Here is a 25,794-nt window from a genome sequence, read left to right on the forward strand (position 1 = left end):
CGAGTCCTTCTTCGGCGAGTCCTTCTTCAAGTCCTTCGGCGAGTCCTTCTTCGGCGAGTCCTTCTTCAAGTCCTTCGGCGAGTCCTCCGGCGAGTCCTTCTTCAAGTCCTTCGGCGAATCCTTCTGCGAGTCCTTCTTCGGCGCGTCCTTCTTCAAGTCCTTCGGCGAGTCCTTCTTCAAGTCCTTCGACGAGTCCTCTTCAAGTCCTTCGGCGCGTCCTTCTTCAAGTCCTTCGGCGAGTCCTTCGCGAGTCATTCTTCAAGTCCTTCGGCGAATCCTTCTGCGAGTCCTTCTTCGGCGCGTCCTTCTTCAAGTCCTTCGGCGAGTCCTTCGGCGAGTCCTTCTTCAAGTCCTTCGCGCGTCCTTCTTCAGACCTTCGGCGAATCCTTCGGCGAGTCCTTCGGCGAGTCCTTCTTCAAGTCCTTCGGCGAGTCCTTCTTCAAGTCCTTCGCGAGTCCTTCGGCGAGTCCTTCTTCAAGTCCTTCGGCGAATCCTTCTGGAGTCCTTCTTCGGCGCGTCCTTCTTCAAGTCCTTCGGCGAGTCCTTCTTCAAGTCCTTCGGCGCGTCCTTCATCGCGCGTCCTTCTTCAAGTCCTTCGGCGAGTCCTAAGGCGAGTCTTCTTCAAGTCCTTTGCGAGTCCTTCGCGAGTCCTTCTTCAAGTCCTTCGGCGCATCCTTCTTCAAGTCCTTTGGCGAATCCTTCTGCGAGTCCTTCTTCAAGTCGTTCGGCGAATCCTTCTGCGAGTCCTTCGGCACTCCTTCTTCAAGTCCTTCGGCGAATCCTTCTGCGAGTCCTTCTTCGGCGCGTCCTTCTTCAAGTCCTTCGGCGAGTCCTTCTTCAAGTCCTTCGGCGCGTCCTTCTTAAAGTCCTTCGGCGAATCCTTCGGCGAGTCCTTCTTCAAGTCCTTCAGCGAATCCTTGTGCGAGTCCTTCTTCGTCGGTCCTTCTTCAAGTCCTTCGGCGATTCCTTCTTCGGCGAGTCCTTCTTCAAGTCCTTCGGCGAGTCCTTCTTCAAGTCCTTCGGCGAGTCCTTCTTCAATCCTTCGCGAGTCCTTCGGCGATCCTTCTTCAAGTCCTTCGGCGAGTCCTTCTTCAAGTCCTTCGGCGAATCCTTCTGCGAGTCCTTCTTCGGCGCGTCCTTCTTCAAGTCCTTCGGCGAGTCCTTCGGCGAGTCCTTCTTCAAGTCCTTCGGCGAGTCCTTCACAGTCCTTCTTCAAGTCCTCGGCGAATCCTTCTTCGAGTCCTTCTTGGCGCGTCCTTCTTCAAGTCCTTCGGCAGTCCTTCTTCAAGTCCTTCGGCGATCCTTCTGCGAGTCCTTCTTCGGCGCGTCCTTCTCAAGTCCTTCGGCGAGTCCTTCGCGAGTCCTTCTTCAAGTCCTTCGGCGCGTCCTTCTTCAAGTCCTTCGGCAATCCTTCGGCGAGTCCTTCGGCGAGTCCTTCTTCAAGTCCTTCGGCGAGTCCTTCTTCAAGTCCTTCAGCGAATCCTTCGGCGAGTCTTCTTCGGCGAGTCCTTCTTCAAGTCCTTCGGCGAGTCCTTCGCGAGTCCTTCTTCAAGTCCTTCGGCGCGTCCTTCTTCAAGTCCTTCGGCGAATCCTTCGGCGAGTCCTTCTTCGGCGCGTCCTTCTTCAAGTCCTTCGGCGAGTCCTTCGGCGAGTCCTTCTTCAAGTCCTTCGGCGATCCTTCGGCGAGTCCTTCTTCGGCGAGTCCTTCTTCAGTCCTTCGGCGAGTCCTTCTTCGGCGAGTCCTTCTTCAAGTCCTTCGGCGAGTCCTTCGGCGAGTCCTTCTTCAAGTCCTTCGGCGAATCCTTCTGCGAGTCCTTCTTCGGCGCGTCCTTCTTCAAGTCCTTCGGCGAGTCCTTCTTCAAGTCCTTCGCGAGTCCTTCTTCAAGTCCTTCGGCCGTCCTTCTTCAAGTCCTTCGCGAGTCCTTCGGCGAGTCCTTCTTCAAGTCCTTCGGCGAGTCCTTCTGCGAGTCCTTCTTCTTCAAGTCCTTCGGCGAGTCCTTCTTCAAGTCCTTCGCGAATCCTTCTGCGAGTCCTTCTTCAAGTCCTTCGGCGTCCTTCTTCAAGTCCTTCGGCGAATCCTTCTGCGAGTCCTTCTTCGGCGCGTCCTTCTTCAAGTCCTTCGGCGAGTCCTTCTTCAAGTCCTTTGGCGAGTCCTTCGGCGAGTCCTTCTTCAAGTCCTTCGGCGAGTCCTTCGGCGAGTCCTTCTTCAAGTCCTTCGGCGCGTCCTTCTTCAAGTCCTTCGGCGAATCCTTCGGCGAGTCCTTCTTCGGCGCGTCCTTCTTCAAGTCCTTCGGCGAGTCCTTCGTCGAGTCCTTCTTCAAGTCCTTCGGCGAATCCTTCGGCGAGTCCTTCTTCGGCGAGTCCTTCTTCAAGTCCTTCGGCGAGTCCTTCTTCGGCGAGTCCTTCTTCAAGTCCTTCGGCGAGTCCTTCGGCGAGTCCTTCTTCGGCGCGTCCTTCTTCAAGTCCTTCGGCGATCCTTCTTCAAGTCCTTCGACGAGTCCTTCTTCAAGTCCTTCGGCGCGTCCTTCTTCAGTCCTTCGGCGAGTCCTTCTTCAAGTCCTTCGGCGAATCCTTCTGCGAGTCCTTCTTCAAGTCCTTCGGCGAGTCCTTCTTCAAGTCCTTCGGCGAATCCTTCTGCGAGTCCTTCTTCAAGTCCTTCGGCGAGTCCTTCTTCAAGTCCTTCGGCGAATCCTTCTGCGAGTCCTTCTTCGGCGCGTCCTTCTTCAAGTCCTTCGGCGAGTCCTTCTTCAAGTCCTTCGGCGAATCCTTCGGCGAGTCCTTCTTCGGCGCGTCCTTCTTCAAGTCCTTCGGCGAGTCCTTCGGCGAGTCCTTCGGCGAGTCCTTCTTCAAGTCCTTCGGCGAATCCTTCGGCGAGTCCTTCTTCGGCGAGTCCTTCTTCAAGTCCTTCGGCGAGTCCTTCTTCGGCGAGTCCTTCTTCAAGTCCTTCGGCGAGTCCTTCCGGCGAGTCCTTCTTCAAGTCCTTCGGCGAATCCTTCTGCGAGTCCTTCTTCGGCGCGTCCTTCTTCAAGTCCTTCGGCGAGTCCTTCTTCAAGTCCTTCGCGAGTCCTTCTTCAAGTCCTTCGGCGCGTCCTCTTCAAGTCCTTCGGCGAGTCCTTCGGCGAGTCCTTCTTCAAGTCCTTCGGCGAATCCTTCTGCGAGTCCTTCTTCGGCGTCCTTCTTCAAGTCCTTCGCGAGTCCTTCGCGAGTCCTTCTTCAAGTCCTTCGGCGCGTCCTTCTTCAAGACCTTCGGCGAATCCTTCGGCGAGTCCTTCGGCGAGTCCTTCTTCAAGTCCTTCGGCGAGTCCTTCTTCAAGTCCTTCGGCGAGTCCTTCGGCGAGTCCTTCTTCAAGTCCTTCGGCGAATCCTTCTGCGAGTCCTTCTTCGGCGCGTCCTTCTTCAAGTCCTTCGGCGAGTCCTTCTTCAAGTCCTTCGGCGCGTCCTTCTCGGCGCGTCCTTCTTCAAGTCCTTCGGCGAGTCCTAAGGCGAGTACTTCTTCAAGTCCTTTGGCGAGTCCTTCGGCGAGTCCTTCTTCAAGTCCTTCGGCGCATCCTTCTTCAAGTCCTTTGGCGAATCCTTCTGCGAGTCCTTCTTCAAGTCGTTCGGCGAATCCTTCTGCGAGTCCTTCGGCACGTCCTTCTTCAAGTCCTTCGGCGAATCCTTCTGCGAGTCCTTCTTCGGCGCGTCCTTCTTCAAGTCCTTCGGCGAGTCCTTCTTCAAGTCCTTCGGCGCGTCCTTCTTAAAGTCCTTCGGCGAATCCTTCGGCGAGTCCTTCTTCAAGTCCTTCAGCGAATCCTTGTGCGAGTCCTTCTTCGGCGAGTCCTTCTTCAAGTCCTTCGGCGAATCCTTCTGCGAGTCCTTCTGCGAGTCCTTCTTCGGCGCGTCCTTCTTCAAGTCCTTCGGCGAGTCCTTCGGCGAGTCCTTCTTCAAGTCCTTCGGCGAGTCCTTCGGCGAGTCCTTCGGCGAGTCCTTCGGCGAGTCCTTCTTCAAGTCCTTCGGCGAATCCTTCTGCGAGTCCTTCTGCGAGTCCTTCTTCGGCGCGTCCTTCTTCAAGTCCTTCGGCGAGTCCTTCTTCGGCGAGTCCTTCTTCAAGTCCTTCGGCGCGTCCTTCTTCAAGTCCTTCGGCGAATCCTTCTGCGAGTCCTTCTTCGGCGCGTCCTTCATCGGCGCGTCCTTCTTCAAGTCCTTCGGCGAGTCCTAAGGCGAGTCCTTCTTCAAGTCCTTCGGCGCGTCCTTCTTCAAGTCCTTCGGCGAGTCCTTCGGCGAGTCCTTCTTCAAGTCCTTCGGCGAATCCTTCTGCGAGTCCTTCTTCGGCGCGTCCTTCTTCAAGTCCTTCGGCGAGTCCTTCGGCGAGTCCTTCTTCAAGTCCTTCGGCGCGTCCTTCTTCAAGACCTTCGGCGATCCTTCGGCGAGTCCTTCGGCGAGTCCTTCTTCAAGTCCTTCGGCGCGTCCTTCTTCAAGTCCTTCGGCGAGTCCTTCGGCGAGTCCTTCTTCAAGTCCTTCGGCGAATCCTTCTGCGAGTCCTTCTTCGGCGCGTCCTTCTTCAAGTCCTTCGCGAGTCCTTCTTCAGTCCTTTGCGAGTCCTTCGGCGAGTCCTTCTTCAAGTCCTTCAGCGAATCCTTGTGCGAGTCCTTCTTCGGCGCGTCCTTCTTCAAGTCCTTCGGCGATTCCTTCTTCAAGTCCTTCTTCAAGTCCTTCGGCGAATCCTTCTGCGAGTCCTTCTTCGTGCGTCCTTCTTCAAGTCCTTCGGCGAGTCCTTCTTCAAGTCCTTCGGCGAGTCTTCTTCAAGTCCTTCGGCGCGTCCTTCTTCAAGTCCTTCGGCGAATCCTTCTGCGAGTCTTCTTCGGCGCGTCCTTCTTCAAGTCCTTCGCGAGTCCTAAGGCGAGTCCTTCTTCAAGTCCTTCGCGAGTCCTTCTTCAAGTCCTTCGGCGAGTCCTTCTTCAAGTCCTTCACGCAATCCTTCGGCGAGTCCTTCTTCGGCGAGTCCTTCTTCAAGTCCTTCGGCGAGTCCTTCGGCGAGTCCTTCGGCGAGTCCTTCTTCAAGTCCTTCAGCGAATCCTTGTGCGAGTCCTTCTTCGGCGCGTCCTTCTTCAAGTCCTTCTGCGAGTCCTTCTTCGGCGCGTCCTTCTTCAAGTCCTTCGGCGAGTCCTTCGGCGAGTCCTTCTTCAAGTCCTTCGGCGAGTCCTTCGGCGAGTCCTTCGGCGAGTCCTTCGGCGAGTCCTTCTTCAAGTCCTTCGGCGAATCCTTCTGCGAGTCCTCTGCGAGTCCTTCTTCGCGCGTCCTTCTTCAAGTCCTTCGGCGAGTCCTTCTTCGGCGAGTCCTTCTTCAAGTCCTTCGGCGCGTCCTTCTTCAAGTCCTTCGGCGAATCCTTCTGCGAGTCCTTATTCGGCGCGTCCTTCATCGGCGCGTCCTTCTTCAAGTCCTTCGGCGAGTCCTAAGGCGAGTACTTCTCAAGTCCTTTGGCGAGTCCTTCGGCGAGTCCTTCTTCAAGTCCTTCGGCGCATCCTTCTTCAAGTCCTTTGGCGAATCCTTCTGCGAGTCCTTCTTCAAGTCGTTCGGCGAATCCTTCTGCGAGTCCTTCGGCACTTCCTTCTCAAGTCCTTCGGCGAATCCTTCTGCGAGTCCTTCTTCGGCGCGTCCTTCTTCAAGTCCTTCGGCGAGTCCTTCTTCAAGTCCTTCGGCGCGTCCTTCTTAAAGTCCTTCGCGAATCCTTCGGCGAGTCCTTCGGCGAGTCCTTCTTCAAGTCCTTCAGCGAATCCTTGTGCGAGTCCTTCTTCGGCGAGTCCTTCTTCAAGTCCTTCGGCGAATCCTTCTGCGAGTCTTCTGCGAGTCCTTCTTCGGCGCGTCCTTCTTCAAGTCCTTCGGCGAGTCCTTCGGCGAGTCTTCTTCAAGTCCCTTCGGCGAGTCCTTCGGCGAGTCCTTCGGCGAGTCCTTCGGCGAGTCCTTCTTCAAGTCCTTCGGCGAATCCTTCTGCGAGTCCTTCTGCGAGTCCTTCTTCGGCGCGTCCTTCTTCAAGTCCTTCGGCGATCCTTCTTCGGCGAGTCCTTCTTCAAGTCCTTCGGCGCGTCCTTCTTCAAGTCCTTCGGCGAATCCTTCTGCGAGTCCTTCTTTCGCGCGTCCTTCATCGGCGCGTCCTTCTTCAAGTCCTTCGGCGAGTCCTAAGGCGAGTACTCTTCAAGTCCTTTGGCGAGTCCTTCGGCGAGTCCTTCTTCAAGTCCTTCGGCGCATCCTTCTTCAAGTCCTTTGGCGAATCCTTCTGCGAGTCCTTCTTCAAGTCGTTCGGCGAATCCTTCTGCGAGTCCTTCGGCACGTCCTTCTTCAAGTCTTCGGCGAATCCTTCTGCGAGTCCTTCTTCGGCGTCCTTCTTCAAGTCCTCGGCGAGTCCTTCTTCAAGTCCTTCGGCGAATCCTTCGCGAGTCCTTCTTCGGCGCGTCCTTCTCAAGTCCTTCGGCGAGTCCTTCGGCAGTCCTTCTTCAAGTCCTTCGCGAATCTTCGGCGAGTCCTTCTTCGGCGAGTCCTTCTTCAAGTCCTTCGGCGAGTCCTTCTTCGGCGAGTCCTTCTTCAAGTTCTTCGGCGAGTCCTTCGCGAGTCCTTCTTCAGTCCTTCGGCGAATCCTTCTGCAGTCCTTCTTCGGCGCGTCCTTCTTCAAGTCCTTCGCGAGTCCTTCTTCAAGTCCTTCGACGAGTCCTTCTTCAAGTCCTTCGGCGCGTCCTTCTTCAAGTCCTTCGGCGAGTCCTTCGGCGAGTCCTTCTTCAAGTCCTTCGGCGAATCCTTCGGCGAGTCCTTCTTCAAGTCCTTCGGCGAGTCCTTCTTCAAGTCCTTCGGCGAATCCTTCTGGCGAGTCCTTCTTCAAGTCCTTCGGCGAGTCCTTCTCAAGTCCTTCGGCGAATCCTTCTGCGAGTCCTTCTTCGCGCGTCCTTCTTCAAGTCCTTCGGCGAGTCCTTCTTCAAGTCCTTTGGCGAGTCCTTCGGCGAGTCCTTCTTCAAGTCCTTCGGCGAGTCCTTCGGCGAGTCCTTCTTCAAGTCCTTCGGCGCGTCCTTCTTCAAGTCCTTCTTCGGCGAATCCTTCGGCGAGTCCTCTTCGCGCGTCTTCTTCAAGTCCTTCGGCGAGTCCTTCGGCGAGTCCTTCTTCAAGTCCTTCGGCGAATCCTTCGGCGAGTCCTTCTTCCGCGAGTCCTTCTTCAAGTCCTTCGGCGAGTCCTTCTTCGGCGAGTCCTTCTTCAAGTCCTTCGGCGAGTCCTTCGGCGAGTCCTTCTTCGGCGCGTCCTTCTTCAAGTCCTTCGGCGAGTCCTTCTTCAAGTCCTTCGACGAGTCCTTCTTCAAGTCCTTCGGCGCGTCCTTCTTCAAGTCCTTCGGCGAGTCCTTCTTCAAGTCCTTCGGCGAATCCTTCTGCGAGTCCTTCTTCAAGTCCTTCGGCGAGTCCTTCTTCAAGTCCTTCGGCGAATCCTTCTGCGAGTCCTTCTTCAAGTCCTTCGGCGAGTCCTTCTTCAAGTCCTTCGGCGAATCCTTCTGCGAGTCCTTCTTCGGCGCGTCCTTCTTCAAGTCCTTCGGCGAGTCCTTCTTCAAGTCCTTCGGCGAATCCTTCGGCGAGTCCTTCTTCGGCGCGTCCTTCTTCAAGTCCTTCGGCGAGTCCTTCGGCGAGTCCTTCGGCGAGTCCTCTTCAAGTCCTTCGGCGAATCCTTCGGCGAGTCCTTCTTCGGCGAGTCCTTCTTCAAGTCCTTCGGCGAGTCCTTCTTCGGCGAGTCCTTCTTCAAGTCCTTCGGCGAGTCCTCCGGCGAGTCCTTCTTCAAGTCCTTCGGCGAATCCTTCTGCGAGTCCTTCTTCGGCGCGTCCTTCTTCAAGTCCTTCGGCGAGTCCTTCTTCAAGTCCTTCGACGAGTCCTTCTTCAAGTCCTTCGGCGCGTCCTTCTTCAAGTCCTTCGGCGAGTCCTTCGGCGAGTCCTTCTTCAAGTCCTTCGGCGAATCCTTCTGCGAGTCCTTCTTCGGCGCGTCCTTCTTCAAGTCCTTCGGCGAGTCCTTCGGCGAGTCCTTCTTCAAGTCCTTCGGCGCGTCCTTCTTCAAGACCTTCGGCGAATCCTTCGGCGAGTCCTTCGGCGAGTCCTTCTTCAAGTCCTTCGGCGAGTCCTTCTTCAAGTCCTTCGGCGAGTCCTTCGGCGAGTCCTTCTTCAAGTCCTTCGGCGAATCCTTCTGCGAGTCCTTCTTCGGCGCGTCCTTCTTCAAGTCCTTCGGCGAGTCCTTCTTCAAGTCCTTCGGCGCGTCCTTCATCGGCGCGTCCTTCTTCAAGTCCTTCGGCGAGTCCTAAGGCGAGTACTTCTTCAAGTCCTTTGGCGAGTCCTTCGGCGAGTCCTTCTTCAAGTCCTTCGGCGCATCCTTCTTCAAGTCCTTTGGCGAATCCTTCTGCGAGTCCTTCTTCAAGTCGTTCGGCGAATCCTTCTGCGAGTCCTTCGGCACGTCCTTCTTCAAGTCCTTCGGCGAATCCTTCTGCGAGTCCTTCTTCGGCGCGTCCTTCTTCAAGTCCTTCGGCGAGTCCTTCTTCAAGTCCTTCGGCGCGTCCTTCTTAAAGTCCTTCGGCGAATCCTTCGGCGAGTCCTTCTTCAAGTCCTTCAGCGAATCCTTGTGCGAGTCCTTCTTCGGCGAGTCCTTCTTCAAGTCCTTCGGCGAATCCTTCTGCGAGTCCTTCTGCGAGTCCTTCTTCGGCGCGTCCTTCTTCAAGTCCTTCGGCGAGTCCTTCGGCGAGTCCTTCTTCAAGTCCTTCGGCGAGTCCTTCGGCGAGTCCTTCGGCGAGTCCTTCGGCGAGTCCTTCTTCAAGTCCTTCGGCGAATCCTTCTGCGAGTCCTTCTGCGAGTCCTTCTTCGGCGCGTCCTCTTCAAGTCCTTCGGCGAAGTCCTTCGCGTCCTTCTTCGGCGAGTCCTTCTTCAAGTCCTTCGGCGCGTCCTTCTTCAGTCCTTCGGCGAATCCTTCTGCGAGTCCTTCTTCGGCGCGTCCTTCATCGGCGCGTCCTTCTTCAAGTCCTTCGGCGAGTCCTAAGGCGAGTCCTTCTTCAAGTCCTTCGGCGCGTCCTTCTTCAAGTCCTTCGGCGAGTCCTTCGGCGAGTCCTTCTTCAAGTCCTTCGGCGAATCCTTCTGCGAGTCCTTCTTCGGCGCGTCCTTCTTCAAGTCCTTCGGCGAGTCCTTCGGCGAGTCCTTCTTCAAGTCCTTCGGCGCGTCCTTCTTCAAGACCTTCGGCGAATCCTTCGGCGAGTCCTTCGGCGAGTCCTTCTTCAAGTCCTTCGGCGAGTCCTTCTTCAAGTCCTTCGGCGAGTCCTTCGGCGAGTCCTTCTTCAAGTCCTTCGGCGAATCCTTCTGCGAGTCCTTCTTCGGCGCGTCCTTCTTCAAGTCCTTCGGCGAGTCCTTCTTCAAGTCCTTTGGCGAGTCCTTCGGCGAGTCCTTCTTCAAGTCCTTCAGCGAATCCTTGTGCGAGTCCTTCTTCGGCGCGTCCTTCTTCAAGTCCTTCGGCGATTCCTTCTTCAAGTCCTTCTTCAAGTCCTTCGGCGAATCCTTCTGCGAGTCCTTCTTCGGTGCGTCCTTCTTCAAGTCCTTCGGCGAGTCCTTCTTCAAGTCCTTCGGCGAGTCCTTCTTCAAGTCCTTCGGCGCGTCCTTCTTCAAGTCCTTCGGCGAATCCTTCTGCGAGTCCTTCTTCGGCGCGTCCTTCTTCAAGTCCTTCGGCGAGTCCTAAGGCGAGTCCTTCTTCAAGTCCTTCGGCGAGTCCTTCTTCAAGTCCTTCGGCGAGTCTTCTTCAAGTCCTTCAGCGAATCCTTCGGCGAGTCCTTCTTCGGCGAGTCCTTCTTCAAGTCCTTCGGCGAGTCCTTCGGCGAGTCCTTCGGCGAGTCCTTCTTCAAGTCCTTCAGCGAATCCTTGTGCGAGTCCTTCTTCGGCGCGTCCTTCTTCAAGTCCTTCTGCGAGTCCTTCTTCGGCGCGTCCTTCTTCAAGTCCTTCGGCGAGTCCTTCGGCGAGTCCTTCTTCAAGTCCTTCGGCGAGTCCTTCGGCGAGTCCTTCGGCGAGTCCTTCGGCGAGTCCTTCTTCAAGTCCTTCGGCGAATCCTTCTGCGAGTCCTTCTGCGCGAGTCCTTCTTCGGCGCGTCCTTCTTCAAGTCCTTCGGCGAGTCCTTCTTCGGCGAGTCCTTCTTCAAGTCCTTCGGCGCGTCCTTCTTCAAGTCCTTCGGCGAATCCTTCTGCGAGTCCTTCTTCGGCGCGTCCTTCATCGGCGCGTCCTTCTTCAAGTCCTTCGGCGAGTCCTAAGGCGAGTACTTCTTCAAGTCCTTTGGCGAGTCCTTCGGCGAGTCCTTCTTCAAGTCCTTCGGCGCATCCTTCTTCAAGTCCTTTGGCGAATCCTTCTGCGAGTCCTTCTTCAAGTCGTTCGGCGAATCCTTCTGCGAGTCCTTCGGCACGTCCTTCTTCAAGTCCTTCGGCGAATCCTTCTGCGAGTCCTTCTTCGGCGCGTCCTTCTTCAAGTCCTTCGGCGAGTCCTTCTTCAAGTCCTTCGGCGCGTCCTTCTTAAAGTCCTTCGGCGAATCCTTCGGCGAGTCCTTCGGCGAGTCCTTCTTCAAGTCCTTCAGCGAATCCTTGTGCGAGTCCTTCTTCGGCGAGTCCTTCTTCAAGTCCTTCGGCGAATCCTTCTGCGAGTCCTTCTGCGAGTCCTTCTTCGGCGCGTCCTTCTTCAAGTCCTTCGGCGAGTCCTTCGGCGAGTCCTTCTTCAAGTCCTTCGGCGAGTCCTTCGGCGAGTCCTTCGGCGAGTCCTTCGGCGAGTCCTTCTTCAAGTCCTTCGGGCGAATCCCTTCTGCGAGTCCTTCTGCGAGTCCTTCTTCGGCGCGTCCTTCTTCAAGTCCTTCGGCGAGTCCTTCTTCGGCGAGTCCTTCTTCAAGTCCTTCGGCGCGTCCTTCTTCAAGTCCTTCGGCGAATCCTTTGCGAGTCCTTCTTCGGCGCGTCCTCATCGGCGCGTCCTTCTTCAAGTCCTTCGGCGAGTCCAAGGCGAGTACTTCTTCAAGTCCTTTGGCGAGTCCTTCGGCGAGTCCTTCTTCAAGTCCTTCGGCGCATCCTTCTCAAGTCCTTTGGCGAATCCTTCTGCGAGTCCTTCTTCAAGTCGTTCGGCGAATCCTTCTGCGAGTCCTTCGGCACTCCTTCTTCAAGTCCTTCGGCGAATCCTTCTGCGAGTCCTCTTCGGCGCGTCCTTCTTCAAGTCCTTCGGCGAGTCCTTCTTCAAGTCCTTCGGCGCGTCCTTCTTAAAGTCCTTCGGCGAATCCTTCGGCGAGTCCTCGGCGAGTCCTTCTTCAAGTCCTTCAGCGAATCCTTGTGCGAGTCCTTCTTCTTCGGCGAGTCCTTCTTCAAGTCCTTCGGCGAATCCTTCTGCGAGTCCTTCTGCGAGTCCTTCTTCGGCGCGTCCTTCTTCAAGTCCTTCGGCGAGTCCTTCGGCGAGTCCTTCTTCAAGTCCTTCGGCGCGTCCTTCTTCAAGTCCTTCGGCGAGTCCTTCGGCGAGTCCTTCTTCAAGTCCTTCGGGGAATCCTTCTGCGAGTCCTTCTTCGGCGCGTCCTTCTTCAAGTCCTTCGGCGAGTCCTTCTTCGGCGAGTCCTTCTTCAAGTCCTTCGGCGAGTCCTTCGGCGAGTCCTTCAGCGAGTCCTTCTTCAAGTCCTTCGGCGAGTCCTAAGGCGAGTACTTCTTCAAGTCCTTCGGCGAGTCCTTCTTCAAGTCCGTCGGCGAATCCTTCTGCGAGTCCTTCTTCGGCGCGTCCTTCTTCAAGTCCTTCGGCGAGTCCTTCTTCAAGTCCTTCGGCGAGTCCTTCGGCGAGTCCTTCTTCAAGTCCTTCGGCGAATCCTTCTGCGAGTCCTTCTTCGGCGCGTCCTTCTTCAAGTCCTTCGGCGAGTCCTTCGGCGAGTCCTTCTTCAAGTCCTTCGGCGCGTCCTTCTTCAAGACCTTCGGCGAATCCTTCGGCGAGTCCTTCGGCGAGTCCTTCTTCAAGTCCTTCGGCGAGTCCTTCTTTCAAGTCCTTCAGCGAATCCTTCGGCGAGTCCTTCTTCGGCGAGTCCTTCTTCAAGTCCTTCGGCGAGTCCTTCGGCGAGTCCTTCTTCAAGTCCTTCGGCGCGTCCTTCTTCAAGTCCTTCGGCGAATCCTTCGGCGAGTCCTTCTTCGGCGCGTCCTTCTTCAAGTCCTTCGGCGAGTCCTTCGGCGAGTCCTTCGGCGAGTCCTTCTTCAAGTCCTTCGGCGAATCCTTCGGCGAGTCCTTCTTCGGCGAGTCCTTCTTCAAGTCCATCGGCGAGTCCTTCTTCAAGTCCTTCGACGATTCCCTTCTTCAAGTCCTTCGGCGCGTCCTTCTTCAAGTCCTTCGGCGATCCTTCTTCAATCCTTCGGCGAATCCTTCTGCGAGTCCTTCTTCAAGTCCTTCGGCGAGTCCTTCTTCAAGTCCTTCGGCGAATCCTTCTGCGAGTCCTTCTTCAAGTCCTTCGGCGAGTCCTTCGGCGAGTCCTTCTTCAAGTCCTTCGGCGAATCCTTCTGCGAGTCCTTCTTCGGCGCGTCCTTCTTCAAGTCCTTCGGCGAGTCCTTCTTCAAGTCCTTTGGCGAGTCCTTCGGCGAGTCCTTCTTCAAGTCCTTCAGCGAATCCTTGTGCGAGTCCTTCTTCGGCGCGTCCTTCTTCAAGTCCTTCGGCGATTCCTTCTTCAAGTCCTTCTTCAAGTCCTTCGGCGAATCCTTCTGCGAGTCCTTCTTCGGTGCGTCCTTCTTCAAGTCCTTCGGCGAGTCCTTCTTCAAGTCCTTCGGCGAGTCCTTCTTCAAGTCCTTCGGCGCGTCCTTCTTCAAGTCCTTCGGCGAGTCCTAAGGCGAGTCCTTCTTCAAGTCCTTCGGCGAGTCCTTCTTCAAGTCCTTCGGCGAGTCCTTCTTCAAGTCCTTCAGCGAATCCTTCGGCGAGTCCTTCTTCGGCGAGTCCTTCTTCAAGTCCTTCGGCGAGTCCTTCGGCGAGTCCTTCGGCGAGTCCTTCTTCAAGTCCTTCAGCGAATCCTTGTGCGAGTCCTTCTTCGGCGCGTCCTTCTTCAAGTCCTTCTGCGAGTCCTTCTTCGGCGCGTCCTTCTTCAAGTCCTTCGGCGAGTCCTTCGGCGAGTCCTTCTTCAAGTCCTTCGGCGAGTCCTTCGGCGAGTCCTTCGGCGAGTCCTTCGGCGAGTCCTTCTTCAAGTCCTTCGGCGAATCCTTCTGCGAGTCCTTCTGCGAGTCCTTCTTCGGCGCGTCCTTCTTCAAGTCCTTCGGCGAGTCCTTCTTCGGCGAGTCCTTCTTCAAGTCCTTCGGCGCGTCCTTCTTCAAGTCCTTCGGCGAATCCTTCTGCGAGTCCTTCTTCGGCGCGTCCTTCATCGGCGCGTCCTTCTTCAAGTCCTTCGGCGAGTCCTAAGGCGAGTACTTCTTCAAGTCCTTTGGCGAGTCCTTCGGCGAGTCCTTCTTCAAGTCCTTCGGCGCATCCTTCTTCAAGTCCTTCGGCGAATCCTTCTGCGAGTCCTTCTTCAAGTCGTTCGGCGAATCCTTCTGCGAGTCCTTCGGCACGTCCTTCTTCAAGTCCTTTCGGCGAATCCTTCTGCGAGTCCTTCTTCGGCGCGTCCTTCTTCAAGTCCTTCGGCGGAGTCCTTCTTCAAGTCCTTCGGCGCGTCCTTCTTAAAGTCCTTCGGCGAATCCTTCGGCGAGTCCTTCGGCGAGTCCTTCTTCAAGTCCTTCAGCGAATCCTTGTGCGAGTCCTTCTTCGGCGAGTCCTTCTTCAAGTCCTTCGGCGAATCCTTCTGCGAGTCCTTCTGCGAGTCCTTCTTCGGCGCGTCCTTCTTCAAGTCCTTCGGCGAGTCCTTCGGCGAGTCCTTCTTCAAGTCCTTCGGCGCGTCCTTCTTCAAGTCCTTCGGCGAGTCCTTCGGCGAGTCCTTCTTCAAGTCCTTCGGGGAATCCTTCTGCGAGTCCTTCTTCGGCGCGTCCTCTTCACTCCTTCGGAGAGTCTCTTCGGCGAGTCCTTCTTCAAGTCCTTCGGCGAGTCCTTCGGCGAGTCCTTCAGCGAGTCCTTCTTCAAGTCCTTCGGCGATCCTAAGCGAGTACTTCTCAAGTCCTTCGGCGAGTCCTTCTTCAAGTCCGTCGGCGAATCCTTCTGCGAGTCTTCTTTCGGCGCGTCCTTCTTCAAGTCCTTCGGCGAGTCCTTCTTAAGTCCTTCGAGTCCTTCGGCGAGTCCTTCTTCAAGTCCTTCGGCGAGTCCTTCTGCGAGTCCTTCTTCGGCGCGTCCTTCTTCAAGTCCTTCGGCGAGTCCTTCGGCGAGTCCTTCTTCAAGTCCTTCGGCGCGTCCTTCTTCAAGACCTTCGTCGAATCCTTCGGCGAGTCCTTCGGCGAGTCCTTCTTCAAGTCCTTCGGCGAGTCCTTCTTCAAGTCCTTCAGCGAATCCTTTCGGCGAGTCCTTCTTTCGGCGAGTCCTTCTTCAAGTCCTTCGGCGAGTCCTTCGGCGAGTCCTTCTTCCAAGTCCTTCGGCGCGTTCCTTCTTTCAAGTCCTTCGGCGAATCCTTCGGCGAGTCCTTCTTCGGCGCGTCCTTTCTTCAAGTCTTCGGCGAGTCCTTCGGCGAGTCCTTCGGCGAGTCCTTCTTCAAGTCCTTCGGCGAATCCTTCGGCGAGTCCTTCTTCGGCGAGTCCTTCTTCAAGTCCATCGGCGAGTCCTTCTTCAAGTCCTTCGACGAGTCCTTCTTCAAGTCCTTCGGCGCGTCCTTCTTCAAGTCCTTCGGCGAGTCCTTCGCGAGTCCTCTTCAAGTCCTTCGGCGAATCCTTCTGCGAGTCCTTCTTCAAGTCCTTCGGCGAGTCCTTCTTCAAGTCCTTCGGCGATCCTTCTGCGAGTCCTTCTTCAAGTCCTTCTGCGAGTCCTTCTTCGGCGAGTCCTTCTTCAGTCCTTCGCGAATCCTTCTGCGAGTCCTTCTTCGGCGCGTCCTTCTTCAAGTCCTTCGGCGAGTCCCTTCTTCAATCCTTGGCGAGTTCCTTCGGCGAGTCCTTCTTCAAGTCCTTCAGCGAATCCTTGTGCGATCCTTCTTCGGCGCGTCCTTCTTCAGTCCTTCGGCGATTCCTTCTTCAAGTCCTTCTTCAAGTCCTTCGCGAATCCTTCTGCGAGTCCTTCTTCGGCGTCCTTCTTCAAGTCCTTCGGCGAGTCCTTCTTCAAGTCCTTCGCGAGTCCTTCTTCAGTCCTTCGGCGCGTCCTTCTTCAGTCCTTCGGCGAATCCTTCTGCGAGTCCTTCTTCGGCGCGTCCTTCTTCAAGTCCTTCGGCGAGGTCCTAAGGCGAGTCCTTCTTCAAGTCCTTCGGCGATCCTTCTTCAAGTCCTTCGGCGAGTCCTTCTTCAAGTCCTTCAGCGAATCCTTCGGCGAGTCCTTCTTCGCGAGTCCTTCTTCAAGTCCTTCGGCGAGTCCTTCGGCGAGTCCTTCTTCAAGTCCTTCGGCGAGTCCTTCTTCAAGTCCTTCAGCGAATCCTTGTGCGAGTCCTTCTTCGGCGCGTCCTTCTTCAAGTCCTTCGGCGATTCCTTCTTCGGCGAGTCCTTCTTCAAGTCCTTCGGCGAGTCCTTCTTCAAGTCCTTCGGCGATCCTTCTTCAAGTCCTTCGGCGAGTCCTTCTTCGGCGAGTCCTTCTTCAAGTCCTTCGGCGAGTCCTTCTTCAAGTCCTTCGGCGAATCCTTCTGCGAGTCCTTCTTCGGCGCGTCCTTCTTCAAGTCCTTCGGCGAGTCCTTCTTCAAGTCCTTCGGCGAATCCTTCTGCGAGTCCTTCTTCAAGTCGTTCGGCGAATCCTTCTGCGAGTCCTTCGGCACGTCCTTCTTCAAGTCCTTCGGCGAATCCTTCTGCGAGTCCTTCTTCGGCGCGTCCTTCTTCAGTCCTCCGGCGAGTCCTTCTTCAAGTCCTTCGCGCGTCCTTCTTAAAGTCCTTCGGCGAATCCTTCGGCGAGTCCTTCGGCGAGTCCTTCTTCAAGTCCTTCAGCGAATCCTTGTGCGAGTCCTTCTTCGGCGAGTCCTTCTTCAAGTCCTTCGGCGAATCCTTCTGCGAGTCCTTCTGCGAGTCCTTCTTCGGCGCGTCCTTCTTCAAGTCCTTCGGCGAGTCCTTCGGCGAGTCCTTCTTCAAGTCCTTCGGCGCGTCCTTCTTAAGTCCTTCGGCGAGTCCTTCGGCGAGTCCTTCTTCAAGTCTTCGGGGAATCCTTCTGCGAGTCCTTCTTCGGCGCGTCCTTCTTCAAGTCCTTCGGCGAGTCCTTCTTCGGCGAGTCCTTCTTCAAGTCCTTCGGCGAGTCCTTCGGCGAGTCCTTCAGCGAGTCCTTCTTCAAGTCCTTCGGCGAGTCCTAAGGCGAGTACTTCTTCAAGTCCTTCGGCGAGTCCTTCTTCAAGTCCGTGGCGAATCCTTCTGCGAGTCCTTCTTCGGGCGTCCTTCTTCAAGTCCTTCGGCGAGTCCTTCGGCGAGTCCTTCTTCAAGTCCTTCGGCGAGTCCTTCTTCAAGTCCTTCGGCGAATCCTTCTGCGAGTCCTTCTTCGGCGCGTCCTTCTTCAAGTCCTTCGGCGAGTCCTTCGGCGAGTCCTTCTTCAAGTCCTTCGGCGCGTCCTTCTTCAGACCTTCGGCGAATCCTTCGGCGAGTCCTTCGGCGAGTCCTTTTCAAGTCCTTCGGCGAGTCCTTCTTCAAGTCCTTCAGCGAATCCTTCGGCGAGTCCTTCTTCGGCGAGTCCTTCTTCAAGTCCTTCGGCGAGTCCTTCGGCGAGTCCTTCTTCAAGTCCTTCGGCGCGTCCTTCTTCAAGTCCTTCGGCGAATCCTTCGGCGAGTCCTTCTTCGGCGCGTCCTTCTTCAAGTCCTTCGGCGAGTCCTTCGGCGAGTCCTTCGGCGAGTCCTTCTTCAAGTCCTTCGGCGAATCCTTCGGCGAGTCCTTCTTCGGCGAGTCCTTCTTCAAGTCCTTCGGCGAGTCCTTCTTCAAGTCCTTCGACGAGTCCTTCTTCAAGTCCTTCGGCGCGTCCTTCTTCAAGTCCTTCGGCGAGTCCTTCGGCGAGTCCTTCTTCAAGTCCTTCGGCGAATCCTTCTGCGAGTCCTTCTTCAAGTCCTTCGGCGAGTCCTTCTTCAAGTCCTTCGGCAATCCTTCTGCGAGTCCTTCTTCAAGTCCTTCGGCGAGTCCTTCGGCGAGTCCTTCTTCAAGTCCTTCGGCGAATCCTTTGCGAGTCCTTCTTCGGCGCGTCCTTTTCAAGTCCTTCGGCGAGTCCTTCTTCAAGTCCTTTGGCGAGTCCTTCGGCGAGTCCTTCTTCAAGTCCTTCAGCGAATCCTTGTGCGAGTCTTCGGCGCGTCCTTCTTCAAGTCCTTCGGCGATTCCTTCTTCAAGTCCTTCTTCAAGTCCTTCGGCGAATCCTTCTGCGAGTCCTTCTTCGGTGCGTCCTTCTTCAAGTCCTTCGGCGAGTCCTTCTTCAAGTCCTTCGGCGAGTCCTTCTTCAAGTCCTTCGGCGCGTCCTTCTTCAAGTCCTTCGGCGAATCCTTCTGCGAGTCCTTCTTCGGCGCGTCCTTCTTCAAGTCCTTCGGCGAGTCCTAAGGCGAGTCCTTCTTCAAGTCCTTCGGCGAGTCCTTCTTCAAGTCCTTCGGCGAGTCCTTCTTCAAGTCCTTCAGCGAATCCTTCGGCGAGTCCTTCTTCGGCGAGTCCTTCTTCAAGTCCTTCGGCGAGTCCTTCGGCGAGTCCTTCGGCGAGTCCTTCTTCAAGTCCTTCAGCGAATCCTTGTGCGAGTCCTTCTTCGGCGCGTCCTTCTTCAAGTCCTTCGGCGATTCCTTCTTCGGCGAGTCCTTCTTCAAGTCCTTCGGCGAGTCCTTCTTCAAGTCCTTCGGCGAGTCCTTCTTCAAGTCCTTCGGCGAGTCCTTCTTCGGCGAGTCCTTCTTCAAGTCCTTCGGCGAGTCCTTCTTCAAGTCCTTCGGCGAATCCTTCTGCGAGTCCTTCTTCGGCGCGTCCTTCTTCAAGTCCTTCGGCGAGTCCTTCTTCAAGTCCTTCGGCGAGTCCTTCAGAGTCCTTTCAAGTCCTTCGGCGAATCCTTCTGCGAGTCCTTTGGCGCGTCCTTCTTCAAGTCCTTCGGCAAGTCCTTCTTCAAGTCCTTCGGCGAATCCTTCTGCGAGTCCTTCTTCGGCGCGTCCTTCTTCAAGTCCTTCGGCGAGTCCTTCTTCAGTCCTTCGGCGCGTCCTTCTTCAAGACCTTCGGCGAATCCTTCGGCGAGTCCTTCGGCGAGTCCTTCTTCAAGTCCTTCGGCGAGTCCTTCTTCAAGTCCTTCAGCGAATCCTTCGGCGAGTCCTTCTTCGGCGAGTCCTTCTTCAAGTCCTTCGGCGAGTCCTTCTTCAAGTCCTTCGGCGCGTCCTTCTTCAAGTCCTTCGGCGAATCCTTCGGCGAGTCCTTCTTCGGCGCGTCCTTCTTCAAGTCCTTCGGCGAGTCCTTCGGCGAGTCCTTCGGCGAGTCCTTCTTCAAGTCCTTCGGCGAGTCCTTCTTCGGCGAGTCCTTCTTCAAGTCCTTCGGCGAGTCCTTCGGCGAGTCCTTCTTCAAGTCCTTCGGCGAATCCTTCTGCGAGTCCTTCTTCGGCGCGTCCTTCTTCAAGTCCTTCGGCGAGTCCTTCTTCAAGTCCTTCGACGAGTCCTTCTTCAAGTCCTTCGGCGCTCCTTCTTCAAGCCTTCGGCGAGTCCTCGGCGAGTCCTTCTTCAAGTCCTTCGGCGATCCTTCTGCGAGTCCTTCTTCAAGTCTTCGGCGAGTCCTTCTTCAAGTCCTTCGGCGAATCCTTCTGCGAGTCCTTCTTCAAGTCCTTCGGCGAGTCCTTCTTCAAGTCCTTCGGCGAATCCTTCTGCGAGTCCTTCTTCGGCGCGTCCTTCTTCAAGTCCTTCGGCGAGCCTTCTTCAAGTCCTTTGGCGAGTCCTTCGGCGATCCTTCTTCAAGTCCTTCGGCGAGTCCTTCGGCGAGTCCTTCTTCCAAGTCCTTCGGCGAGTCCTTCTTCAAGTCCTTCGGCGAATCCTTCGGCGAGTCCTTCGGCGCGTCCTTCTTCAAGTCCTTCGGCGAGTCCTTCGGCGAGTCCTTCTTCAAGTCCTTCGGGAATCCTTCGGCGAGTCTTCTTCGGCGAGTCCTTCTCAAGTCCTTCGGCGAGTCCTTCTTCGGCGAGTCCTTCTTCAAGTCCTTCGGCGAGTCCTTCGGCGAGTCCTTCTTCAAGTCCTTCGGCGAATCCTTCGGCGAGTCCTTCTTCGGCGCGTCCTTCTTCAAGTCCTTCGGCGAGTCCTTCTTCAGTCCTTCGACGAGTCCTTCTTCAAGTCCTTCGGCGCGTCCTTCTTCAAGTCCTTCGGCGAGTCCTTCTTCAAGTCCTTCGGCGATCCTTCTGCGAGTCCTTCTTCAAGTCCTTCGGCGAGTCCTTCTTCAAGTCCTTCGGCGAATCCTTCTGCGAGTCCTTCTTCAAGTCCTTCGGCGAGTCCTTCTTCAAGTCCTTCGGCGAATTCTGCGAGTCCTTCTTCGGCGCGTCCTTCTTCAAGTCCTTCGGCGAGTCCTTCTTCAAGTCCTTCGGCGAATCCTTCGGCGAGTCCTTCTTCGGCGCGTCCTTCTTCAAGTCCTTCGGCGAGTCCTTCGGCGAGTCCCTTCGGCGAGTCCTTCTTCAAGTTCCTTCGGCGAATCCTTCGGCGAGTCCTTCTTCGGCGAGTCCTTCTTCAAGTCCTTCGGCGAGTCCTTCTTCGGCGAGTCCTTCTTCAAGTCCTTCGCGAGTCCTTCGGCGCGTCCTTCTTCAAGTCCTTCGGCGAATCTTCTGCGAGTCCTTCTTCGGCGCGTCCTTCTTCAAGTCCTTCGGCGAGTCCTTCTTCAAGTCCTTCGACGAGTCCTTCTTCAAGTCCTTCGGCGCGTCCTTCTTCAAGTCCTTCGGCGAGTCCTTCGGCGAGTCCTTTTCAAGTCCTCGGCGAATCCTTCTGCGAGTCCTTCTTCGGCGCGTCCTTCTTCAAGTCCTTCGGCGAGTCCTTCGGCGAGTCCTTCTTCAAAGTCCTTCGGCGCGTCCGTTTCAGACCTTCGGCGAATCCTTCGGCGAGTCCTTCTTCAAGTCCTTCGGCGAGTCCTTCTTCAAGTCCTTCAGCGAATCCTTCGGCGAGTCCTTCTTCGGCGAGTCCTTCTTCAAGTCCTTCGGCGAGTCCTTCGGCGAGTCCTTCTTCAGTCCTTCGGGCGTCCTCTTCAAGTCCTTCGGCGAATCCTTCGGCGAGTCCTTCTTCGGCGCGTCTTCTTCAAGTCCTTCGGCGAGTCCTTCGGCGAGTCCTTCGGCGAGTCCTTCTCAAGTCCTTCGGCGAATCCTTCGGCGAGTCCTTCTTCGGCGAGTCCTTCTACAAGTCCTTCGGCGAGTCCTTCTTCGGCGAGTCTTCTTCAAGTCCTTCGGCGAGTCCTTCTTCAAGTCCTTCGAGAGTCCTCTTCAAGCAGCCCCTTCGGCGCGTCCTTCTTCAAGTCCTTCGGCGAGTTCCTTCGGCGAGTCCTTCTTCAAGTCCTTCGGCGAATCCTTCTGCGAGTCCTTCTTCGGCGCGTCCTTCTTCAAGTCCTTCGGCGAGTCCTTCTTCAAGTCCTTTGGCGAGTCCTTCGGCGAGTCCTTCTTCAAGTCCTTCAGCGAATCCTTGTGCGAGTCCTTCGGCGCGTCCTTCTTCAAGTCCTTCGGCGATTCCTTCTTCAAGTCCTTCTTCAAGTCCTTCGGCGAATCCTTCTGCGAGTCCTTCCTTCGGTGCGTCCTTCTTCAAGTCCTTCGGCGAGTCCTTCTTCAAGTCCTTCGGCGAGTCCTTCTTCAAGTCCTTCGGCGCGTCCTTCTTCAAAGTCCTTCGGCGAATCCTTCTGCGAGTCCTTCTTCGGCGCGTCCTTCTTCAAGTCCTTCGGCGAGTCCTAAGGCGAGTCCTTCTTCATAGTCCTTCGGCGAGTCCTTCTTCAGTCCTTCGGCGAGTCCTTCTTCAAGTCCTTCAGCGAATCCTTCGGCGAGTCCTTCTTCGGCGAGTCCTTCTTCAAGTCCTTCGGCGAGTCCTTAGGCGAGTCCTCGGCGAGTCCTTCTTCAAGTCCTTCAGCGAATCCTTGTGCGAGTCCTTCTTCGGCGCGTCCTTCTTCAAGTCCTTCGGCGATTCCTTCTTCGGCGAGTCCTTCTTCAAGTCCTTCGGCGAGTCCTTCTTCAAGTCCTTCGGCAAGTCCTTCTTCAAGTCCTTCGGCGAGTCCTTTTCGGCGAGTCCTTCTTCAAGTCCTTCGGCAAGTCCTTCTTCAAGTCCTTCGGCGAATCCTTCTGCGAGTCCTTCTTCGGCGCGTCCTTCTTCAAGTCCTTCGGCGAGTCCTTCGGCGAGTCCTTCTTCAAGTCCTTCGGCGCGTCCTTCTTCAAGACCTTCGGCGAATCCTTCGGCGAGTCCTTCGGCGAGTCCTTCTTCAGTCCTTCGGCGAGTCCTTCTTCAAGTCCTTCAGCGAATCCTTCGGCGAGTCCTTCTTCGGCGAGTCCTTCTTCGGCGAGTCCTTCTTCAAGTCCTTCGGCGAGTCCTTCGGCGAGGTCCTTCTTCAAGTCCTTCGGCGCGTCCTTCTTCAGTCCTTCGGCGAATCCTTCGGCGAGTCCTTCTTCGGCGCGTCCTTCTTCAAGTCCTTCGGCGAGTCCTTCGGCGAGTCCTTCGGCGAGTCCTTCTTCAAGTCCTTCGGCGAATCCTTCGGCGAGTCCTTCGGCGAGTCCTTCTTCAAGTCCTTCAGCGAATCCTTGTGCGAAGTCCTTCTTCGGCGAGTCCTTCTTCAAGTCCTTCGGCGAATCCTTCTGCGAGTCCTCTTGCGGAGTCCTTCTTCGGCGCGTCCTTCTTCAAGTCCTTCGGCGAGTCCTTCGGCGAGTCCTTCTTCAAGTCCTTCGGCGCGTCCTTCTTCAAGTCCTTCGGCGAGTCCTTCGGCGAGTCCTTCTTCAAGTCCTTCGGGAATCCTTCTGCGAGTCCTTCTTCGGCGCGTCCTTCTTCAAGTCCTTCGGCGAGTCTTCTTCGGCGAGTCCTTCTTCAAGTCCTTCGGCGAGTCCTTCGGCGAGTCCTTCAGCGAGTCCTTCTTCAAGTCCTTCGGCGAGTCCTAAGGCGAGTACTTCTTCAAGTCCTTCGGCGAGTCCTTCTTCAAGTCCGTCGGCGAATCCTTCTGCGAGTCCTTCTTCGGCGCGTCCTTCTTCAAGTCCTTCGGCGAGTCCTTCTTCAAGTCCTTCGGCGAGTCCTTCGGCGAGTCCTTCTTCAAGTCCTTCGGCGAATCCTTCTGCGAGTCCTTCTTCGGCGCGTCCTTCTTCAAGTCCTTCGGCGAGTCCTTCGGCGAGTCCTTCTTCAAGTCCTTCGGCGCGTCCTTCTTCAAGACCTTCGGCGAATCCTTCGGCGAGTCCTTCGGCGAGTCCTTCTTCAAGTCCTTCGGCGAGTCCTTCTTCAAGTCCTTCAGCGAATCCTTCGGCGAGTCCTTCTTCGGCGAGTCCTTCTTCAAGTCCTTCGGCGAGTCCTTCGGCGAGTCCTTCTTCAAGTCCTTCGGCGCGTCCTTCTTCAAGTCCTTCGGCGAATCCTTCGGCGAGTCCTTCTTCGGCGCGTCCTTCTTCAAGTTCTTCGGCGAGTCCTTCGGCGAGTCCTTCGGCGAGTCCTTCTTCAAGTCCTTCGGCGAATCCTTCGGCGAGTCCTTCTTCGGCGAGTCCTTCTTCAAGTCCATCGGCGAGTCCTTCTTCAAGTCCTTCGACGAGTCCTTCTTCAAGTCCTTCGGCGCGTCCTTCTTCAAGTCCTTCGGCGAGTCCTTCGGCGAGTCCTTCTTCAAGTCCTTCGGCGAATCCTTCTGCGAGTCCTTCTTCAAGTCCTTCGGCGAGTCCTTCTTCAAGTCCTTCGGCGAATCCTTCTGCGAGTCCTTCTTCAAGTCCTTCGGCGAGTCCTTCGGCGAGTCCTTCTTCAAGTCCTTCGGCGAATCCTTCTGCGAGTCCTTCTTCGGCGCGTCCTTCTTCAAGTCCTTCGGCGAGTCCTTCTTCAAGTCCTTTGGCGAGTCCTTCGGCGAGTCCTTCTTCAAGTCCTTCAGCGAATCCTTGTGCGAGTCCTTCTTCGGCGCGTCCTTCTTCAAGTCCTTCGGCGATTCCTTCTTCAAGTCCTTCTTCAAGTCCTTCGGCGAATCCTTCTGCGAGTCCTTCTTCGGGGCGTCCTTCTTCAAGTCCTTCGGCGAGTCCTTCTTCAAGTCCTTCGGCGAGTCCTTCTTCAAGTCCTTCGGCGCGTCCTTCTTCAAGTCCTTCGGCGAATCCTTCTGCGAGTCCTTCTTCGGCGCGTCCTTCTTCAAGTCCTTCGGCGAGTCCTAAGGCGAGTCCTTCTTCAAGTCCTTCGGCGAGTCCTTCTTCAAGTCCTTCGGCGAGTCCTTCTTCAAGTCCTTCAGCGAATCCTTCGGCGAGTCCTTCTTCGGCGAGTCCTTCTTCAAGTCCTTCGGCGAGTCCTTCGGCGAGTCCTTCTTCAAGTCCTTCAGCGAATCCTTGTGCGAGTCCTTCTTCGGCGCGTCCTTCTTCAAGTCCTTCGGCGATTCCTTCTTCGGCGAGTCCTTCTTCAAGTCCTTCGGCGAGTCCTTCTTCAAGTCCTTCGGCGAGTCCTTCTTCAAGTCCTTCGGCGAGTCCTTCTTCGGCGAGTCCTTCTTCAAGTCCTTCGGCGAGTCCTTCTTCAAGTCCTTCGGCGAATCCTTCTGCGAGTCCTTCTTCGGCGCGTCCTTCTTCAAGTCCTTCGGCGAGTCCTTCTTCAAGTCCTTCGGCGAGTCCTTCAGCAAGTCCTTCTTCAAGTCCTTCGGCGAATCCTTCTGCGAGTCCTTTGGCGCGTCCTTCTTCAAGTCCTTCGGCAAGTCCTTCTTCAAGTCCTTCGGCGAATCCTTCTGCGAGTCCTTCTTCGGTGCGTCCTTCTTCAAGTCCTTCGGCGAGTCCTTCGGCGAGTCCTTCTTCAAGTCCTTCGGCGCGTCCTTCTTCAAGACCTTCGGCGAATCCTTCGGCGAGTCCTTCGGCGAGTCCTTCTTCAAGTCCTTCGGCGAGTCCTTCTTCAAGTCCTTCAGCGAATCCTTCGGCGAGTCCTTCTTCGGCGAGTCCTTCTTCAAGTCCTTCGGCGAGTCCTTCTTCAAGTCCTTCGGCGCGTCCTTCTTCAAGTCCTTCGGCGAATCCTTCGGCGAGTCCTTCTTCGGCGCGTCCTTCTTCAAGTCCTTCGGCGAGTCCTTCGGCGAGTCCTTCTTCAAGTCCTTCGGCGAATCCTTCGGCGAGTCCTTCTTCGGCGAGTCCTTCTTCAAGTCCTTCGGCGAGTCCTTCTTCGGCGAGTCCTTCTTCAAGTCCTTCGGCGAGTCCTTCGGCGAGTCCTTCTTCAAGTCCTTCGGCGAATCCTTCTGCGAGTCCTTCTTCGGCGCGTCCTTCTTCAAGTCCTTCGGCGAGTCCTTCTTCAAGTCCTTCGACGAGTCCTTCTTCAAGTCCTTCGGCGCGTCCTTCTTCAAGTCCTTCGGCGAGTCCTTCGGCGAGTCCTTCTTCAAGTCCTTCGGCGAGTCCTTCTTCAAGTCCTTCGGCGAGTCCTTCTTCAAGTCCTTCAGCGAATCCTTCGGCGAGTCCTTCTTCGGCGAGTCCTTCTTCAAGTCCTTCGGCGAGTCCTTCGGCGAGTCCTTCGGCGAGTCCTTCTTCAAGTCCTTCAGCGAATCCTTGTGCGAGTCCTTCTTCGGCGCGTCCTTCTTCAAGTCCTTCTGCGAGTCCTTCTTCGGCGCGTCCTTCTTCAAGTCCTTCGGCGAGTCCTTCGGCGAGTCCTTCTTCAAGTCCTTCGGCGAGTCCTTCGGCGAGTCCTTCGGCGAGTCCTTCGGCGAGTCCTTCTTCAAGTCCTTCGGCGAATCCTTCTGCGAGTCCTTCTGCGAGTCCTTCTTCGGCGCGTCCTTCTTCAAGTCCTTCGGCGAGTCCTTCTTCGGCGAGTCCTTCTTCAAGTCCTTCGGCGCGTCCTTCTTCAAGTCCTTCGGCGAATCCTTCTGCGAGTCCTTCTTCGGCGCGTCCTTCATCGGCGCGTCCTTCTTCAAGTCCTTCGGCGAGTCCTAAGGCGAGTACTTCTTCAAGTCCTTTGGCGAGTCCTTCGGCGAGTCCTTCTTCAAGTCCTTCGGCGCATCCTTCTTCAAGTCCTTCGGCGAATCCTTCTGCGAGTCCTTCTTCAAGTCGTTCGGCGAATCCTTCTGCGAGTCCTTCGGCACGTCCTTCTTCAAGTCCTTCGGCGAATCCTTCTGCGAGTCCTTCTTCGGCGCGTCCTTCTTCAAGTCCTTCGGCGAGTCCTTCTTCAAGTCCTTCGGCGCGTCCTTCTTAAAGTCCTTCGGCGAATCCTTCGGCGAGTCCTTCGGCGAGTCCTTCTTCAAGTCCTTCAGCGAATCCTTGTGCGAGTCCTTCTTCGGCGAGTCCTTCTTCAAGTCCTTCGGCGAATCCTTCTGCGAGTCCTTCTGCGAGTCCTTCTTCGGCGCGTCCTTCTTCAAGTCCTTCGGCGAGTCCTTCGGCGAGTCCTTCTTCAAGTCCTTCGGCGCGTCCTTCTTCAAGTCCTTCGGCGAGTCCTTCGGCGAGTCCTTCTTCAAGTCCTTCGGGGAATCCTTCTGCGAGTCCTTCTTCGGCGCGTCCTTCTTCAAGTCCTTCGGCGAGTCCTTCTTCGGCGAGTCCTTCTTCAAGTCCTTCGGCGAGTCCTTCGGCGAGTCCTTCAGCGAGTCCTTCTTCAAGTCCTTCGGCGAGTCCTAAGGCGAGTACTTCTTCAAGTCCTTCGGCGAGTCCTTCTTCAAGTCCGTCGGCGAATCCTTCTGCGAGTCCTTCTTCGGCGCGTCCTTCTTCAAGTCCTTCGGCGAG

At 56.3% G+C, this 25,794-nt stretch overlaps 1 protein-coding gene across 1 annotated transcript in view; it reads left to right on the top strand.

The window, feature by feature from the left end:
• Positions 1-6,970: 6,970 nt before the first annotated feature.
• The window catches only part of LOC114157843 (mucin-5AC-like), a gene marked incomplete at both ends in the record, with an annotated part of 31,995 nt that continues 13,171 nt past the window's right edge, over positions 6,971-25,794 (top strand). Inside the window, 3 exons of the mRNA XM_028039011.1 lie at positions 6,971-7,570; positions 11,333-11,839; positions 22,670-22,926. Coding sequence (XP_027894812.1) covers positions 6,971-7,570; positions 11,333-11,839; positions 22,670-22,926 — 1,364 coding nt within the window. The remainder of the gene's footprint in view (positions 7,571-11,332; positions 11,840-22,669; positions 22,927-25,794) is intronic.

The sequence above is a fragment of the Xiphophorus couchianus genome, chromosome 14, assembly GCF_001444195.1.
Source record: "Xiphophorus couchianus chromosome 14, X_couchianus-1.0, whole genome shotgun sequence".
In the NCBI taxonomy this organism is placed as follows: Eukaryota; Metazoa; Chordata; class Actinopteri; order Cyprinodontiformes; family Poeciliidae; genus Xiphophorus; species Xiphophorus couchianus.